Source organism: Solanum lycopersicum, chromosome 6 (genome assembly GCF_036512215.1).
Source record: "Solanum lycopersicum chromosome 6, SLM_r2.1".
In the NCBI taxonomy this organism is placed as follows: Eukaryota; Viridiplantae; Streptophyta; class Magnoliopsida; order Solanales; family Solanaceae; genus Solanum; species Solanum lycopersicum.
This window is the reverse complement of record NC_090805.1, coordinates 40710867-40731261: the sequence shown is the minus strand read 5'-3', so window position 1 is coordinate 40731261 and position 20395 is coordinate 40710867. Positions and strand designations below refer to the sequence as shown.

The 20395-nt window shown below is 30.3% G+C and overlaps 1 protein-coding gene across 1 annotated transcript; it reads right to left on the bottom strand.

The window, feature by feature from the left end:
* Positions 1–9065: 9065 nt before the first annotated feature.
* Positions 9066–19576, bottom strand: APX7 (stromal ascorbate peroxidase 7). Its single transcript, NM_001306170.1, is given in 12 exon segments — positions 9066–9440; positions 9574–9635; positions 9961–10065; positions 10145–10222; positions 10325–10399; positions 14823–14909; positions 14988–15055; positions 17708–17795; positions 17874–17974; positions 18049–18169; positions 19133–19276; positions 19369–19576. Coding segments are annotated over 11 exon segments (1038 nt in total). The 5' UTR covers positions 19525–19576; the 3' UTR covers positions 9066–9440; positions 9574–9620.
* Positions 19577–20395: the final 819 nt, after the last annotated feature.

Genomic DNA, 20395 nt, shown 5'->3' with positions numbered 1-20395 from the left:
AGTACTAAATATTATTTATTAATATGTTGATATAAGTCATATTTGTATGGTTATACTAGTTATATTTACATTATTATGCTGAAATTATTTTTTATGTCATAGTTGATTTAATATTATATTGCATAATTTTTAAAATGATTTTAAATGATTATTTGTTTACAAAATACCTATCATGATTCACAAATATAGTTAAATATAGTTAAAAGGATGTGAAATGTGTATGGAGGGACAATTCTATCTTTATTCATGCAAATACATGCGTTAAAGCTCTTTGACTTTTGCATCACTAATATTGTGAAATTATGTACTTATATATAATATAAAGTTATTACAAAAATATACCAATAATATAAATATACGAATAATTTTAATATAATTTTTTTAATAAACTCTTTCGAACAACTCCTAAATTTTTAAATGAAATTATAAAGACCGATCGACTTTCGTTTTGATGTTTATAAATGGGTGTGGGTTTAATTTAAGTTTGTCAATCCTATTGCAGTTGATGCATTTTTTTTTTGTAATAAATAATAAATAAAATAATTTTACTATGTCATGTCAAATTATTATAAGTTAATTTACATATTAAAAATAAAATAATACTTAATAATAAAGATTAAATAAATATATGATAATAAATTATTTTTAATCAGATAATATATATTTTTAGTATAATTATAGTAAAATGAATAAAAAGTGTAAAGTTTAGCGACACAATTATAGCAATGATCCGATCTTAAATTATAATATGTATTATTATTATCGCATAGATTTCAAATCCACATTGTGAATCTATAATTTCTTTTTTCAAATTTACTTTGTGTTAACTGCTTATTTTATTTAAAAATGAAAAGATGATTCCCTCTCATCTGAATTCATATTAACACTTTTAAAATATTTTATAATAAATATATTTGACACTAGTTTAATAATAATACTTTCTTTTAGATGAATTTAAAATTTAAAAGAATTTTTCCAACATTGAGAATGTGTTTACCTATTCGAGTTTAGACTTTTTGACATAATATTTTGACAAATTAAATTCTACGGAAAATGGCATGACATTGACCATTTAGCGTGGAGAACTTTTTACATGTAGCAAATATAAAATTTATATTTGGTGTGGAGAACTTTCACATATAGCAAATATAAAATTATATTTGTATGTTTTTGCAAAGTTTCTATAATTGTGTTCCGCGGTAAATATATATATGTATAATTCATTATACGTATATAATTGAAGATAATTGTATAAAACGAGAAAGAGATAAATTATATATAATTTGAAATTGTACAAACGAGAAAGAGAGAAAGGCAAAAGAGAATTGGGTAGGAAAATATTTGTATTGTATAACTATAAGTGTATAGGACGATATATATATAATTTGAATTTGTATAAAATGAGAAAGAAAGAAAGACAAAAAAGACTTGGGCAGAGAATATACAATTGAATCAATTGTATAAAACGAGAAAGAAATAAATTATATACAATTTGAATTTGTACAAAACGAGAAAGAGATAAAGGCAAAAGAAACTGGGAAGGGATCATTTTTATTGTATAATTATAAGTGTGTAGGACGAAAATATATGTATTTACATGTGTATATACAATTTTTTGTCGCTTTATACAAACAGAAACACAGTTTATACATTTCGTTTCTAGTTGTATAAGCGAGAGAGACGAGAGTGGCGAATGAAATTAGGTAGAGTGACGAGCAAGATCTGGAAGAGGGGAGCGAAGGAAACGAAAATATATTTAAACAATTTTCTCGCTTTATACAAACACAAACACATTTTATACATTTGTGTTTGTATAGAAAGCGAGAGAGGCGAGCAAGATTGCCTCTGAATGAGAGTGGCGAGCGAGATTCCACTAAAAAGAGTGGCGAAAATAATTATAATTTGCTATAGGATACAATTAAATCAAAATATATTTATAGCATTTAATTTAAATTAGTAATTTGCTATTATACAAACCGCTCAAAACAATTTGCCATAATTTTTGCTGAAATTGTTAAATTTTATTTAATAGAAAAGATAACACATCATACCAATAGGGAATAACATAAAAGCAGGTGTTTTCTAGGTTTAATTTGTAGGATCTTTATGATATCAAGCGTGTATTTAGAATTTAAATTTTTATAAATTTAATTTTCAAAATTTCAACGTTATTTATTATAATTCTAAAGTTATAAACTTGTGTTTCATTATTTATTAGAATATTATTAAAATTCTGTATAAATTTATTTTTCACTCAAAAGTGTCCAATTTAGGTGAATTTAATATCATAGAAATAATTTTTTTCGTAAATTATTTTTTCCCTGTGTACAATTCCATATTTAGCAATTATCACCTTTCTAGATTATAAAAGGATCATTTAGTTCTGGTCCTTGATTCTTGTAATTTCTTTTTTTTTCCTTTACGATTTTAAATTTAATATTATCTCCAAAAACCTTTCTAGGTTATGAAAGGATCTTTAGTTCACAAATATATTTATGCATAAATTGTAATATACAAATTAAGCATATATTAGTAATCATTGAATTTTAGTTATTCCTACATTGGATTTAAGATAGAATGAGTACTATGCTGTTTAGACTAGTCTCCTTATGACTTTTAATTACGTTTGTCGAATAAATTATTTATTATAAAAAATGAAATAAAAATAATCGTTGAATTAGTGCATGTAGTTAAACAGTCTCGTCTTAATTTTGATTTTTCTTTTTCACAATAAATGAGAAATAAAACGATGAAATAAAGCTTATATTGACTTTTTATGTGGTTTGTTTCGTAAAATTAAGTTTCATAACAATTAATTCGATTGAATTCGATACATATAATATTTGAAATATAACAAATTTGATAGTGATGTTATCTTTTTTTTCCTCCGTCTGGTATTCACCATGAAGCAGTATTTATCGCTTCACAGTCCTTATTTGAAAATTTTATAGTGATATCATATATAGTTATATATGACGAAATTTTAACTAGCTTCCACAAGAAAAATAACACGAAGTATACATCCACATTCCACACACATCCATCAATCCAAAAACAATAGTAATTATTAGCGAATATGGTATAACGATTGAGACTATCTTTTTAAATCGAAGTTTTGGATATGAATTATGAGTTATGATTTATGAATATGAAAATTAATCCCATTGCATATACTCAACAAATAAAAAAATCAAAATATATTAAATTGTGTTATAAAATACTATGGTTTGGATGTCCATTATATTATGAAATTACTCTTATTCATTATCTCCATTATTGTCCTCCATTACGAAGATAATCACAACCTCCAACTTTATAACCATTATTCGTGTAACACTTCACTTTCATAACCTCTTTCGTTATATTCATGTTAATGTCATGTTTATGACTAATCTTTTATATGTCTCTATGTTACAGTATAAATAGAAACATACACAATTCATATTGTATACGCTTGAAAATTTTATATTAAAAGAAATAGAAAGTTATCTTTATATTGTTTTTTTTCTTAAGTTTCAACAACAAATTTGCAATTTCTATTTTCCCTTTGCTCTTGATTTTTGCTTCTCATCTACATATAAAATTAACTTACTATGTTCCCTTTTGGAAGGAGATGTAGCTTTCAAACATGAGATCATGATGAGAATCTTTCATAAATTATTATTTTTTGTTATCTCTTGTGTTTTGAGAAAATTTTAATATAATGCCATTTATTTTTGTATTTTAAATTGAAGTATTAAACATAATCTTTAGTAACAGTTCAAGTTTATATCTGTTTGACCAAGAATTTTTTTATTTAATTTGAAAATTAGGGTTGATCATGACAATTTTAAATATAATTTAAAATTGTTTTTGGAATTTGGAAAATACTGAATTCGTGTTTGTTTTTTTTTTTACTTTTTTTTCATCTTCACAATATCCTTTTTAGTATAACGGACAAAAAAAAAAGAGATTAAAGTTTAACGACATAATTATAGCAATGACATGGTCTTAAATAATTATGTACGATATTTTGTTATTATTATGGAATAAGTTCTAAATCCCTACTGTGAATCTCTGATTTCTTTTCAAAAAATTACTTTGGGTTAAGTACTTCTTTTATTTATTTATTTGAGTAAATTAAAAGATGATTCCCCCTCATGTGAATTCCTCTCATAAAATATTTGGCACCATTTTTAATAATATGTAATACTTTTTTATATGAATTTAAAATTATAAAGAATTAAAAAAGAATGGTTTTTTTCTGACATTGAAAATGGGTTTACCTGTTCATGTTTAGACTTTTTGACATGTTATTCTAAAAACTAAATTATATGGAAAATGGCATGACATTAACCGTTCAATTTAATATTTTTAGTAATATTTTATATATATATATCTATTATTTTATTAAATTATTATTAAAATTTTATGCATAATTTACATTTTATTTTAAAGGTATTTAATATTTTTTGTTTTCTCATCTGATATCAGATATCCATATTGAAGCCCGACTAAATTTAGATTCACGCTGAAAAATTTCACGTCAGAGGATAAAACACTCTCTAATAAAAGCAACTTTATACCTAAGAGGGCTCAAATCCAAATTTTTTTAGTTAGAATAAAGGAATACTTATCTGACCATCGTTAATAAAGATACTTGATTTACCTTGCCTATTGTAATTTCTTTCTTGTTTCCTTCTGCAATTATAAATTAATAACATGGTCTGAATTCTGATGAATCATTTAGTTAAAAACGAAGCTATGCATAATTATTATATGAAAGTTATACATAAATTAGTAATCATTGAATTTAGTGTATATGATTTTTTTTTTTAAAATGTGGTTCATCACAAAAACTATATACATGATTCTAGACATTGATATCCAGGTTAGTAATGAATTCTATATCTATTATTTTTTATAATTTTCAAATGATATATATTTATTCTCTCTGTCTCAATTTATATATTATATATAGGATTTCAAGAGTTAACTAAATCTTTTACTTGTCTTTCAAATATTTCGAGTTGTTAATTATTGTGATTTATAGTGTTCTTTTATATCATTTTCATATAATATATGTTACTTCTTCTTTCTTAATTTATGTGACACCAATAGAATATCAAGAGTCAATTGAATTTATACGTCTTTAAAATATTTTAAAATTTTAATTATCTTAGATTGAATTGAGATTTAAATTCATACGGATATCATTCACGAAATTTCCATCAAGATAAAAAAGAAAAATAACACAAATAAATTCACTCCCATCCGTTCAATTTCAAAACAAAATTTATGTTATATGTATATTTATATTATAAAGGGATGTCTACTCATGAAAGTATAATAACAATATGACTTCTTCTTTTTCAAAATATTAATACACCTAATTATGATTTGATATAACATTAGGTGAATAGATAATATTCACTTATTTTCAACTAATTATGATGAAAAAAATAAATAAAAGGAGAAGAGGTACAATTTGTATTATACAATGTTGTTGACATTTAAGCAGGGGTTTGAAAGAGTACTTCATGACATTTGATGATGAAATCTTTATTGTTTGTTTATATTCAAAATAAATACTAAAAGACAAAACAAAATACTTAAATAAACCAAAAAAAAAACAAAAAAGAAGAAGTATTAAAGCAAAATATGGATAAAAAGGAGTTGGGCCATATCAGGCCCATAAAGTGGGAGCTCTTGAAGCCTAGTCTGTGGGCCCAACAATACTCATGCAGTAGGGCCCACTCAACTTTAAACCCAAAATTTAACTTTTCTCAAAGCCACATTTCGTCCATTCTCAATGTTTTTCCTTGTAATATGAGTTGATTTATCTTTGATGAATCTTATTGTAACTTTTTATTTTTTGTTTCATTATTTCTTTTCTTGATAAGTCAATTCTTTTGACTTTTAAATGGAGTTGTCACAATAACTAGAAACTACTACTATTTTTTTTTTTTGTTGGAGAGACTTTATAACAAGGAAAGCTAATTGAGAAAAGAGGAAAGAATCTTTTCATTAGTCTCAAAATATTCATTATGTCCCAAGGAATACAAATTTAGGTAAATCTATAAATAATAGTTCGGTCAAACTTATTTATTGACTAAACTTATTTCCAATCTATTTTATTCTAAAAATTTTAAATCATATTCACTTCTTACACTTTTCTCCACTATATCTCGAGAGGGTTGAATCAATATCAATAGTATTCTACTTGCTTTATTGAGCGGTAATGAAAGTGATCAATTACTTAAACAACTCTCGATATTTTTATCGAAAAAGGACCTCTAAAAAAATCAATTGTAGAAAAGAGGGAGACAACTACCATAAATATGGGTAGTTATATTTCATTATCTATTGTTTGGAGTTCGTGACCACCAAACATACATCTCCATCCAACAAATCACCTAAGATTCTTCGTCAAATTTGGAATGGACTCTTCAATCAAATTATAAATGGGGAAATTTTCAAAAAATAGAAGGACCAAATATAAGGAGAAAAATTTGGATAAAATTGTATAAAAATAGTGAACGAAAAATATTTATACATAAATACGGACTAAATCGGATAACAAACTCGAAATCTCGACTATATGACATAACTCTTCAATCAAAATAATGGGGAAATTTTCAAAAAATAGAAAGACCAAATATAAGGAGAAAAATTTGGATAAAATTGTATAAAAATAGTGAACGAAAAATATTTATACATAAATATGGACTAAATTGGATAACAAACTCGAAATCTCGACTATATGACATAAATATTTTATACTCCATAAGTTATTACTATATAAATTTTTAAATATAAATACAATGTTAACGTCAAAGCTATTGAATTATGTCAAATCTGTAACTTTAAGGTTGGCTACACAGTAGAGCCATCAATATGGGATACACCTGTTGGGCTGGCCTGGCCTGGCCTAACTCGAGATTTAATAGGGTCGCACTATGATTTTTGGAGCCCATTTAAGAAAAGGATTTTTTAGCCCGGCCTGAATAAGCCTGCTGATTTGAGAGACTTGAGAAATATTGGTAGGCCAGCCTGTGGGCCAATAAAATTAATTAAAAATACAAGATAATATTAATAAAATTAAAGAGAGTCAAAATTCAAAACAATTAGGTTAATATTTCTATTTAGATATTTATACTTTTACTTGAAAAAAAAACTTTATAAATATCATAAAGAGAATTTTATTTGTGGATTTGATTAACAAGTAGTAACATTAATATCATGTAATATTGTTTTGTTGATATTTATGATAATATTTTTAAATTATAATTTATAATTCAATTTAATACTTATAAAAAATATATTTTTTTAAAAAAAATGGGTTGAGCTGGCCCGGCAAGTCTGTAGCCCACGTACTTGTGGGTTGGACCGTCTATTTTCTGGTCCACACAAAAAATGGGCTAATCCGATCTGACTTGTATAACGTCAAAGTCATTATGGGTTAGTCCGAATGGGGTGAGCTAGTCCATATTGACAACTCTACTACACAACTTACACTCATGGATAAAATTCTTTTATTCTTAATCAAAATTTTTAATTCGAGCTTTAAATATTTCAAAAATTAATCATTATAATATAAGTACGAGACATGGAAGGAAAACAAAAAAATGATACCCTTAGAGATTGATGTATTAGATTATGTGCACCAAACATGAGACATAAATAAATAAAAGAGGAGAAATAATAATAAGATAGAATGAAGAGTTAGTTATCCATAGACCATACAAGATACAACTTATCCCAACATGGAGTTGTAACATGGACAAAACATAAAAGATAAATTGAGGTATAGCCCCAACAAAACTAAACAATTTAGGATATTTTCGTACTCCTTAACATTGTTACAATTTCAAAAGAATTTTTTTCAGAAAGCAAATCCAGCGTTAATATTTACTCATTATTTTTTGTAATAAGAAAAGTGTTTGAAACAATTTATATGTATTTCGTTAATTTTATGGAATATATGTTAATTTATATGTATTTTATTGATTAACTATATCCTTTAAATTTTGTAAAAATTTATCCTATAGCTAGACGGGTAGGAAGTTTTTGAAGCCGGGCAAATAAACTATAATTCAGTAATTTACTTAGTTAAATTCAATATATGATCAAAGTTTTGATGACTTGCACGTAAAGAAGTTTTCTGGAAATAACTCAACTTTACTTTTAGATCAAATGCCTAATAATAACAAGTAGTTTATAAATGTCGAGAATTTTGTATTGTTTTTGTGTTCTAGAAAAGTATCTGGACCCTTTTCTTCCAAAAGTAGATCTTTCGATGAGTTTATAAAAGTGCTTCTTTATAATAAAAACGTACATTTTCAATTTCTTTTGACATCATAGCACTACTATGGTCCTTGAGCTGAGGTTTAATTATTTGAAATGCTATCTATATCCCGGCAAGGTATGGATAGGATTATACATGTATCCTATTCTTTTCAAACCGTTCTAGTGAAATTATATTAAATTTGTTATTGATGTTATATAACTTGAAGTTGATTGGTGTTTATCTGCATTTTGAAGGCGATGACAAGCTTCTCATATTTTGTGATTATATTATGAAGGCTAACCATCTAAGCTAGGACTATCGTGTATATTAAGCGTCTTGAGATGTAATAATCTTTTTCATGTTCTAAGGTGCCAAACAACATGATACAATACATTAGTCTGTAGTTTGTACTACAACAAACATATTGTACAAAATATTTTATGCATCTTATTTTGATATTGAATTGAGAGGATTGTTCGCTAGTGACAGTAAAAAAGAATACTATGTAAATAGTTTGAATTCAGTTACAGGTATACACCTCAAAATAATTTTCCATATAAAGAGAGAATATCAGAAAAGAGCAAGGCAATAGAAGAGTCTATAACCGTAGTTTCTCGATAATTGCCCTCCATAGCTAGAGTCGAGTGAGCGTGAATTTGAAATACTGGAAGACAACAGACCGTAGATCTGGAACTAGAAGAGAATCTTGTATAAAACTTGTTAACATCTTGAGTTTAGTTGTCCGAACTAGATAAGTATGTACGACCAGAAAAAGCAAACAAAAGCAACAGCCAAGTTTAAAGTAGAAAATATCCAGTCCTTATCAAGTGAATTTCAACGTATATAATTCAAGTAGCATAGCGATAATCGTGAGTGATTGCAAAATTTTCCCAAATCAAGAACGTGGGATTGAAAACACTATGTGTATTTCCTATCATGTCATTCAAAAATCAATGAGAATAATAATGATATTTAGAAAAATACTTGGTTCCGAAAGGCTTCTCTGGACTACCCTTAAAACTTCATATTCTGCTGGAATATTTCGCTTCGTAGTATCCAGTTCCTCTCTCTGCAATTTTCCTGAATTATTCGTCTTCATGTTTGAGTATTATCTTGATCTTGACTGGATAAAAGTAACGGCACAAGTAAAGATGATAAGTTGTACTTAATCCTGCAGCAACCAAGAAAAGGAATGGTTAACCATATGTTAGTATCTCGACGAATTAAAATGCAAAAGTGGATGATAATTTTTATAAATATCAAAATAAATGACAAAGTAATGAACTATTCAACATGAATCTTACCGATAGGCTGCCACAAAATTCTCTGGTTGACATCAGCTGAAACTATTTTAAATGGAGAACCCCTATTAAAACAATGCCAAACACATTAGCATCTTTCAATAACTAAAATAATATTCAAAAGGAATTGGATGAGTGATCAGTCTAGTGATGTATGCTTAAGTAAAGCCTGTATATTACCACCTCAAAATAAGCTTCCAGAACAAGCATATGGAAGACGGACACAGAGAAGCGGATGCAAAAACCCAAAATAGTCACAAGAGCCAACGGTTATAGTTCATTTAAAGGGGAAAAATTTGCGATGAGTTTTTCTATTTTATTAGTAAGTCGGAGTGGGCTGGGATGTACTACTCAAACAGAAGTAATGATGGGTGACGATTGAAAACCTACCTGAGGAGGATCAAATTTAGCTCCAAGGTTGCTAAGGCTAGCGTGTGCTTCTGCATAATCCTTGAAAAATGCGTCTTGATCTACAGCATACTTCTCTGCATATTCCTGCAAGCACTCAAAATTGTAAATAGAAGCAAATTCAGATTGTAACTATAGATTTATGAAGCTGGTAATACTATTCCACCTTAAATGAAGGATCTTCAAAAAGAACAGCATCGGTTGGCAAAACTAGCAGATCATTGTCTCGTTTCTCTTTAATATCCTGTACCAATAATTTTAGGTGAAGAGTGAGAAAATAAATCATGTTGTTTCTTCAGTCTTTTATATATATATATATATATATATTATCATCATCACAAAGCACCTTAAAGTAGGAATTGTCAAATTTCAGCCACTGCACAGTCCATGATTGCCCTCCTGGGGCTCCTGGTCCATCTTTCTGCAATGCAAAATAGAACAGTTCAGGCACCAAACTCATTAATGTTGCAGAAATCAGCTTTCACGATTGGTAATTGCACTGAGAAAAAAATGTGAATATCTGGTTTCTTTCAGAATCTTTGAAGAAGCAAAAGCACCATGGTGTAGAGGAACACGGCAAGTCAAAAAGAGAGAAAAAAATAGATGTCAAACACAATGCAGCCACATCATTTATCATTGGTGTTAGAATACTACTATGCGTTCAGAATCCAAGTTCCTCTCTGATTTTCAAAATCAAGTTAACTTGTCTAAATTGTAAAAATAAACTAACAAGAACCAAAGAGAGAATTGTTGCCGTCGAAAAGAAAATATTAATGAATGAGAATGACAGAAAGGAGGTGCTTAAATCAATATTGAACAATGAGATTCTCGATCTCATGCTTAATATTTCTAAGCTCTGCAATTTATTAATCACAAAATGTTTTCTTTGAAGAACACACCGGTTGAATTAGAGGGAAGGGGCAAAAGAACCCGGTAGCAATTATCAGTGAAAGCTATGACATCACAGTAAAATATGTTTCACGAGGAGATCAACAGAGAGCATAGTCAATTCCTGCATTTGCTTTCTTGTTTACAAAATATCAAACAAATCAAGCTAAAATATTAAGAAACAACCATTCTGCAAAATCCAAGTTTGATTTAATTTTTGATGTTGTTGAGCATAGCTAAATGCTCATTGCTCAAATGTCATGGAACATATACATCAATGAATTGTTTGGCAGATTTCTTATATTGTTATTTGATGATAATTTATTTCAAATTCAGATACTTCTATTTTCTTGTGAAGAATACTTCTACAATTAATTTTATGTAATTTTTTTTACTAATCTACTGTAGGAAGTATAGTTTCTCAACATAAGAGCATCAATCCAATAGTATGTTTGACATAGTTTATAGATATGCACCTATAGTCACTTGATTTGAAAATATCTTATCCAACTCATGCCAGGACAACATGTGTTTTGACAACAGAGTTGCACAAATATCTAATTTCTTACCGAACTTGAATTTTACACCTTTATTAGTGTTTATATATTTTCTAGCATTAATCTTCACTTTTTGACTCAAATTTCATTTTTAGTTAGTTTTTATTTGAGAAAATGGTAAACCAAAAAAGTTTCCATGCTTTTTAGATGTAACTTTGCTTTCAATTGCAATAGAAGAGAAGTACAAAAAATGTTTTTCTTTGAATTTTTCCTCAAGTATAGCCCCTTTTAATATATTTTCCCAGTTTAAATACTTGGCTAGCATTTTAATTATTACAACAACATACCCAGTGTAATGGGTTTGGGGAGGGTATGATGTATGCAACTTTACCCCTAACCTCCGTGGCATAGAGAGGTTATTTCTGGTAAATGCTCAAAAGATAGCATTTAATTATTAAAACGAGAAAAATCAAAAAATTGAGACCAATAAGAGCTTGTCACTTGCACCCAACGGCAAGTAACCAATGAAGTGGTTGAGAGCCATGAGGTTTCAAGTTCAAATCATACTATGGACAAGAAAGCATTCTGTGATTTTTTCCATTTGACGTAGTGTTGATGGAAAAATTTACATGTCGCTCGTGAGAGGGGGCAGATATCCCGTAGAATTAGTCTAGTAGCGCGATAGTTGGTCTGGGCACCAAGATCATTCAATAATTCACGAGTTGACAGATATCCCGTAAAATTAGTCCGTAGAATTAGTCGAGTTGCATGAGAGTTGATCCGGCACCACGATTATTGAAAAATAAATATATAAATAAGTGCTTGTCACTTGAAATATATTCTTTCCAATCCAATTCAAATCATATTTCACAGATTTGATTTGTATTCCAATCTTTTACCCCCATTTGTTCTTATTCAATGCGCAAGGGTCTTTTCAAAATTATCCACAAAAAGAGGATATATTTAGACCTAAATCTGGACAATATTTAAACTAAGGCCTTATTTTCTTTTGCACCCAATGAAGGCTTTAATCTTTAATTATTTGGATCTCAGTTATTAAGAGACTGTTGGGATTAGCTAATTAGCATTTTTAAGTGCTTAAATGAATTTTATAAATAAGCATTTACATGTTCAGATAGAAGTGCTTAAACTATTAACAATGTGTTCTATAAAAGGTGCTAATAATGGTGGATATGGAGTGAAGAGGAAGTTTTGTCTTGAGAAAAATACTTTTTAAAAAAAAATTAAAGATAAAATAGTAAAATACTTGGTCAAACCAAAAGTGCTTATTATAAGTTGAAAAGTCATAAGTTGGGGATGACCAACTTATGACTTTTGTCTTAAAAGCACTTCAATGTTAACCAAACGCATAGATAAGTTAAAAAGAGCTTATAACGCAGTTTGACCAACTTGTAAGTTAAGTAAGTGGTTGGCTTAACTTATAAGCTAATCAACTTGGCTTATAAGCACTTTCTAGCTTAATAATGCAATTGGTAAACACCAAAGTACTTACAAGCCCAAATCAGTCAAAGTCACAAGTTCATCATTTCCAACTAGTGATTTTTCAGCTTATAAACACTTTTGGTTTGACCAAGTATTTTACTATTTATCCTTTAATATATCTTCCTAATTCTCAAACTATCTTTCCCAAAACAAAACTCCTAACTTCCTCTTCACTTTGTATATGTCGTTTCTGCTTTTCTTTATAGAGGAACTTCTAAATTTATAATTTTTTGCAAAATTTAAAGAGTTTTTCAGTAATTCTAACAAAGGAACTACTAATCAACACTACTTTTTACCATTCAACACTTCTACCCGAACACGTAACTACTTATTTATAAAATCAATTTAAGTACTTAAAAATGCTTTACAACATTTAAGCTTACCAGCTAATCTAAACGTGTTCTAAGTCCATTAGTTTTTTAGGTACGAATCTTAATCATTAAGTGTTTTTTTCTTCAACATTTTACAACAACTTAATGTGCCTTAAATCTTAATAGGTCTAAATGATTAAGATTTGTAATGAAGTCTTAATATCACTAAAATGTCTATTCAAAAGTTTCTACAAAGATTGCAGCTATGTTGCTCAGGCTCTCCAAAGTGTTGTCATACTCGTGTAGGATCCTCTAGAAATGCACTACCTTTGGAAGATCCGACATGCACCGATCGACATTTTCAAAGAATCCAAGAAACAAATGATGGCAGTTCACCAATTCATGCTACAACCATCGCCCACCATTAACAACTATTGTCGTCATCGTCCATCATTATCAACTACCATCACCGTACCACCCACACCATCAATTGTCACCCCATCACTAGCCATCATTTACCATCATTACTATTGGCCATCATCATCATTCATCACCACCATCAACTACCACTTTCATCCACCATACTATCAACCACCGCCAGTCCGCCACTAACTATAACTATCAACCACAACAATCCACCACTAGCTACTACAGACAACACCATCATTAGTCAATATCATCCCCAATTCGCATCCACAACAACCACTGCTAGTCATCACCGCTAGCAACCATAATATTATCTTTAAAGAATATTTTGCTATATAGCATTAGATTAATTTTATTTTACCTCGAGGGTCTATCTAAAATAGTCTCTCTACCCCCACTAAGGTAGGTATAAGGTTTGCATACATCATACCCACCTCAGATCCTACTTGTGGTATTACACTAGATATGTACAGTAGCAATAGTATTAGGTTAAGTTAGTACGAAAAACAAGTTCCAAATGAAGCATTCCTCATTGATTGTTTTCTCCCTGCCTTCCACAACACACCTAAACTCCCCCCCCCCCACAGGTAGACCCCATCCTCACCACCCTTACATCTCATAGTTTTTGTCTAAGATTATATACAAATACTTTTAGGATAATATTTTTTGCTTATGATTGAACACAAGAAAATAAGCAAGAAATGCACTTATTTTCTTGAAAAATATTTGTTTCCATTGCGAACACAACCTTGAGAAAAATTCAAGGGTAAAAATATTTTTGTAATTTTTTTTTATTGCTAATGAAAACAAAAGTTGTATCTTAAAGAGCAACTATTTTGTGATTTACAAAAAAAAAAAAAACTACTCAAAATAAAATAAAAGTTAAAAAGTTAAGATTAACCCTAGAACATATTCAAACGCTTAAAGAAGGTGCGAACTTTAGGTTTCGGTCAAGAAAATAGATGTTAACAAGTTCAAACTTGACATTTGGCATAAGAGGAAGCATCCACGCATAGTAAAGCATTCTGACTTTTCAAAAAGAGCCCTTTCTATGTTGATGTTTCTCATTCAACCAAATCTTTATTGACTAAGATTTTTGAAATATTATGTTACCATTCTCAAAATAAACAAAATGAAATAGATTTCCTTACTTGAAAAGAATGACTCAAGTCTCAACTCATTGATAACTCATACAAACATCGGGTTAAAGGACAAATACCGTATATTTTGTTTCCGGCTTGCCCCAACCACTACGTTCAGGTCTTGATCTCCCCAAAGTGTGAGCCCCAGAAAGTGCAACAATTTCCTGAAAACCAAAATCAGACTAACATGCCGCAAGAGAAACATTAATCACTAAGGAAATGAATTTGTTAGCATATATTACCTTATCATTTAGTCCCATCCTGTAGAAGACATCACGCAAATGAGCAGCAGGGGAAGGGGGACCAGCATCTAGTGTCATCAAAAGTTAGTTAGTTGCAAATGAAAAATAAAAGGTCCAGTGCTCCTTATTATAAGATACTGTTAATTATTGAAAGCACAAGGGTAAGGCTCGGCAATAGCAAGGGTGAAAAAACAAGCAGACTCATAATAATGGGTCATCTACTCATACAACAAAAGTCAACTGCAGATACGTCTCTCCTCCAACATGAGAGTTGAATACTCAGATTAAAGCATTACGAATGACATGAAAAGACATCTAGAATCAGAAGAAATAAAACATTCTGAAAAAGAAAGATGTAAGTCCTACACCAATAACGACCAAAATCATCTTAGCCAAGTACATCACCCAACAACCACAGGCTTGCACAACAACTACACCTGAGGTCGGCATATGAATTCTTATCAACATAATTCACTCTATGTGGAACCATTTCATCCAACATTCACTAATTTGGGTTTATCTAACACCAGAGGTTTTCTACATTTTCTACTAACATGCGAATCTCTTGACAAAAAAAAAGGCTCCTACAAGTACCAACTCTAGGCCAAATGTAAGCACTAAGCATAGCATCTTGACAAAGATTTAATTCGAACCAGTCTGTTGCCTATATGGATCTTTATCTTCTATTTATCCAGATTTTACTAAATTTGCATTAATTCCAAGATATTAACAGCCTTCTGTAACAACTCTCTTTCATGTTATGTTTAGGTCTACTTTGTCCATTTTTTATACCTTCGATTATCATGGTTCACACCTATAAACCGGTGCATTTGAAGGACATAGCACATGATCAAACTATATAAATAACCTTCTCTCATTTTATTTGGTGTGGCTGTTCCACTAGAATGCAATCCTTTGTGGTTTTGTCTAATTTTGGCCAAAACACATCTATCTGAGAAGTCCTATTTTGCAACACTCATCTTGTGGATATGTTGGACGTAGAGGCCTAATTGCAGCTCCAATATAACATGGTTGATCTTCTAATTATACCAATCCCTCTGTCACATTGTATGTGGCACGTTTCTTCTATATTTTGTCCAAAAAAGAATGATACACTTGTATATTTAGAAAAAAAATTACTTTAAATTTCTCATTTTACCTTAACGACATGATTATATAGTCATAAATGTCTTTGACATCTTTTAGACCATAAATTTCAGAAGTACTCCATTTGTTTCTTATGCCCAATTAAATTCCGCCACATAAATTAGAATAGAGGGAGAATAACACTTTTCATTCACTTCGGTAGGTATCATCTGATCTTATCACTCCTACATTTCAACCATCTAACTTTATTAGTGTATTATACCAGTCTACTTTACATACATTTTACTTTATAGATATCTGATTGTTGGAATTTAGACACCAATCTCACCTCAACTTTGCTCACTCTTATGCTGGCTAAACGTGCATTACTGCATACACCCTGTCTTCTACTTATCCTTAAAGTGTTATTCTCTTTTAGTGTTTCTCCATAGTGCAATCTTCCGGTTGACACCCTCACTAGTTTAGTCAATTAACACAATATTTTAGACCAACAAATCTCATCTTGCATACCGTCCATAATTAGGGTAAACAAGTACGATATCAATTTAGATCACTAGTGTAAATCCATTATAACGAGAAACTTCTCTAAATCTCCCCCCATACTCATTACTCTCATACTTGTAACTACTCCTTCGTAGATATTCTTTTATGGTTTTATCTTGATATGACTTCTTTTCTGGTATACTCTCATACTTGTAAAATCTCCTTCGTAGATATCCTTTTATGGTTTTTTTTTTTGAGAAGGTAACGAATCCTTTTATGGTTTTTATCTTCATATGACTTCTTTTCTTCTCCAATACACCCAGACTTGTGTCAAGTAATATTACTGATTCAATGAACAAAGACTGATCTGTCAAAGGCTCAAAGCTATATATATAAGTAAAGGTTAAGTACGTAAAGATGCACGGTTGCAAACTAAATTCCAAAGTCCTCAGTTGTTGCTATATTATGCAAAACCCAATCAGAAAAGAATTGAAAAATTCCAAAAGTTCCTGTCACACAATGTGGAACTATTGCAACTATGAATTTGATGATTGAAAATATATTGTGTGTTTTGTGAAGTGATATGTTTGAAGCTTCAGAAATTATTGTGTTTTGTGAAGTGACTATGTATGCAGCCTTCAGAAATCAAGTGTGAGTACAAAGGATCATAAATCTACCTGTCTTCTTAGATATTACAGCTACGCTGTTTGAACATTATGGTTCTTGTTTTTCTTTGGGGAATAAGGTAAACATTATGTTTGTAGTTAATTTGATCATTGTAGCTGAATTCTCTTCTGAAACTTTAATAAGCCTCTCATCAAATCCCTTGCATCTGTAAGGTAATATGGTTTTATCCTAATGTCACAATAGACCTAGATGATAAACCCTCTTTGTCCTCTTTGATCACTATATAAACACACATACCATCTCTTTTGTATCTCTAGGTACCTGGTGAAGATTTAAAGTATTGTCGTAGAAACAGACTGTGTCTTTTTATAACTAGAAATCCCCGAGGGGCAGTGGAGCAAGGTTCAAAACTAGGTGGATAATGAGCCTTTACTCTCCCTTCTCCACTTAACTACCAAGATTTAGTCTAAAGTAAGGAATCGGTGTAAAATAACAAATCTCACCAGGAAGCCTTCCTTCTTCTGGGCATTGCTCAGGTACGGACACATCCATCCTCCCATATTTCATGGGAATTTTGGGGCCCCCAGCCTCCTATTGTTTTGAGATAAACCAATTAATGAGTGAGCTAGTTTTATTGTCAATATTAAACAAGAAAAGAAACTAAATTACCTCAATGGCGGTTGCACTGGCCAGCTGGAATAAATCTGCATAAGTAACAGCAGAATACTTGTCCTTGATAGGCTGGAGAAGTTTCAGTGCATTTACAAGTCCTGAGTAGCTAGCTTGTTAGACTAACAAAGAAAAGAAAGTCAACAGAATGTGTAACAATGGAGTGAGGACTTACCAGCATTGGCTCCATGTTTCAGTTCAATTTCGAATCTTAAGCTTCCATTAGCTCCACCTCTTTGCGGCCACTCCTCAATATTCTTGTTGTAAGTACCAGCATCGTGCCAGCCCAAGCGAACCTGGAACCATTTAGAAGTGTTAAACTGTGTTCTAGATTTCTCTCTAGAGGCATTGATAAGCATAGTTGAACAAACTTGAAATGAATTCCTTTATTTAGCCAAACGCATCACATTGAATAGCTAATATCATAATAGTTGGAGTAAGTCATATACAGAGAGATCGACAGGTATTGAGGGACCCTCAGCTGCTCAAAAGAATAGAAACAGAAAAAGAAGAGTCGAGAAAAATGACCATGTATTAAAACATGATACACAAGTTTACAGAGAGACCACAAATATATCACTAAACGAGTACAACACAAAACAAAATTCTATAGTTCACTGACCAAACAACTCGTGTTATCATTGTGCTGACGTGAAAGAGGAAATTCAGTATACAATCATCTCTATACAAACCAAACAACTGAAAGGAGATCTGTAAAACATTTCTTTGTCCTGTATCTCCCTAGTACAATCTCAAAGGACTTCCAGGTGGTATATATGACAAAGCTTCATTTGGCCGAAGAACTCATCCAAGCTTCGCCATTTTAAGAACTATTATTAGGTTGGTCTTAACCTGCTACAATGTAGCTGATGTATCTTTGTTCACTCTCTTATTCATTCCACTCGATCATCTTTAGTAGTGAGGGAGATAGCATCAGCAAATAAGATAAGCACCATTGATTTGAGCAGAAGACATATCACTTCAGCTCAATCAATGCCAAGAATTGGCTGGTGCCTCCTCGAGTGGTTAGAAGTATTTGCACAGAGCTTTCTTTTTCAGAATTCGGAGTCCGTGTCTCATGTTTTCTCTTGAAAAAAAAATTCTTATCTAGGTATTGCCATTAAAACTAGCCGATGTCGATGAAAATTCGCAAGTTCATTAGTTTACACTTTGCAGGTGATGTATTCAAGTTCAATCATTCACAGGTTTATACATATTGAACAGTTTTGGTCAAATACCAAAATAGATCAGAAATTTACCAAAATAGGATGACAAAACTTAGTGTTCAGTAGCTCTTTGATGTCCTCTCTCGCACTTTTCAACTGATCGGGATCAGAGGCAACTGATTTAGCCGATGCTACAGTACTGAAACTTCCACTAGATACTCGAACCAATGATTGCTTCTACAAAAACGATAATCCGGAGAAAACGTAAATAAAATGCTAAAATAGAATTCAAAACGCGTAATGAAAAGCGAAAGGAAGCACTGTACAACCTGGTAGCGAAACACATGGGATAAGAGAGGAGACGATTTGGGGCACTTTAGAGGAGATACAGAAGATGATGAAAAATAGAGTCTGGCAGTAGCTCTGGAGACGGTGAGTCTAGCGGCCGGGAGAAAACAAGAGACGGCGCCGGTGAGAGAAGCCATTGAAGAAAGTTGCTGGTGAAGTGATTAAAAAAAAATGAAAGAGCCGATTGGTACTTTTTCTTTTATTTTGGGTAGTGTGGCTTTTATTGGGCCATCCATCGAACCAACCTTCCAATAAATTCGATTTTGCTACCAACCCACTAATTAGGAGAATGTTGAAATGACACTCCCGCCCATGCAAAGTTTAAAAGATTTACTTGTTATGATTTATTTGATACGTATAATATCCATGGGCGTAATTGGATTAAATTTCGACGGATTATAATAGATCAAGATGATAGATGAGTTAAGACCTAATTTAATTTTAATTTGTTTGGATTAAAATTTAGGTAATGCGCTATATAATTGTTCAAGATTTGTTCCAATTCAAATTTGTATTAAATTTAATTATTTTATTTCTTTTTTTAAAATATATTGACATCTAAAAAAAATTATTGTTTTCTTTATTATGGCTATATAAAACATAAAAAGTTGTTTTAATTTTTTAACAAGATTTCTTATAAATCAATTTTGAATTACATATGAACTCAATTTTTGAAAGGATTGAATTAAAATGAGTTAAAATAATATATAAACTAGCCAAATAACCTAAACAAATATAGATGTATTGGATGAGTTAAACATCTTTTTAAATTAAGTAATCGGATCACAGGTATAAGTGTCACAAGGTTCAATATTACTTCGATGGATAGTAGCCTAAAATATGATATTCGCTGACAAAATATGTACATTTTGTATAAAGATGTATATTTTAAGTATAGTATATTATATATTGATATATAAAAAAGATATATTTAATGACTATTATTTTATTCATGATTAGTTATGTGAATTTATCTATACATTGTAACGTGCGTCTAACTCACATATC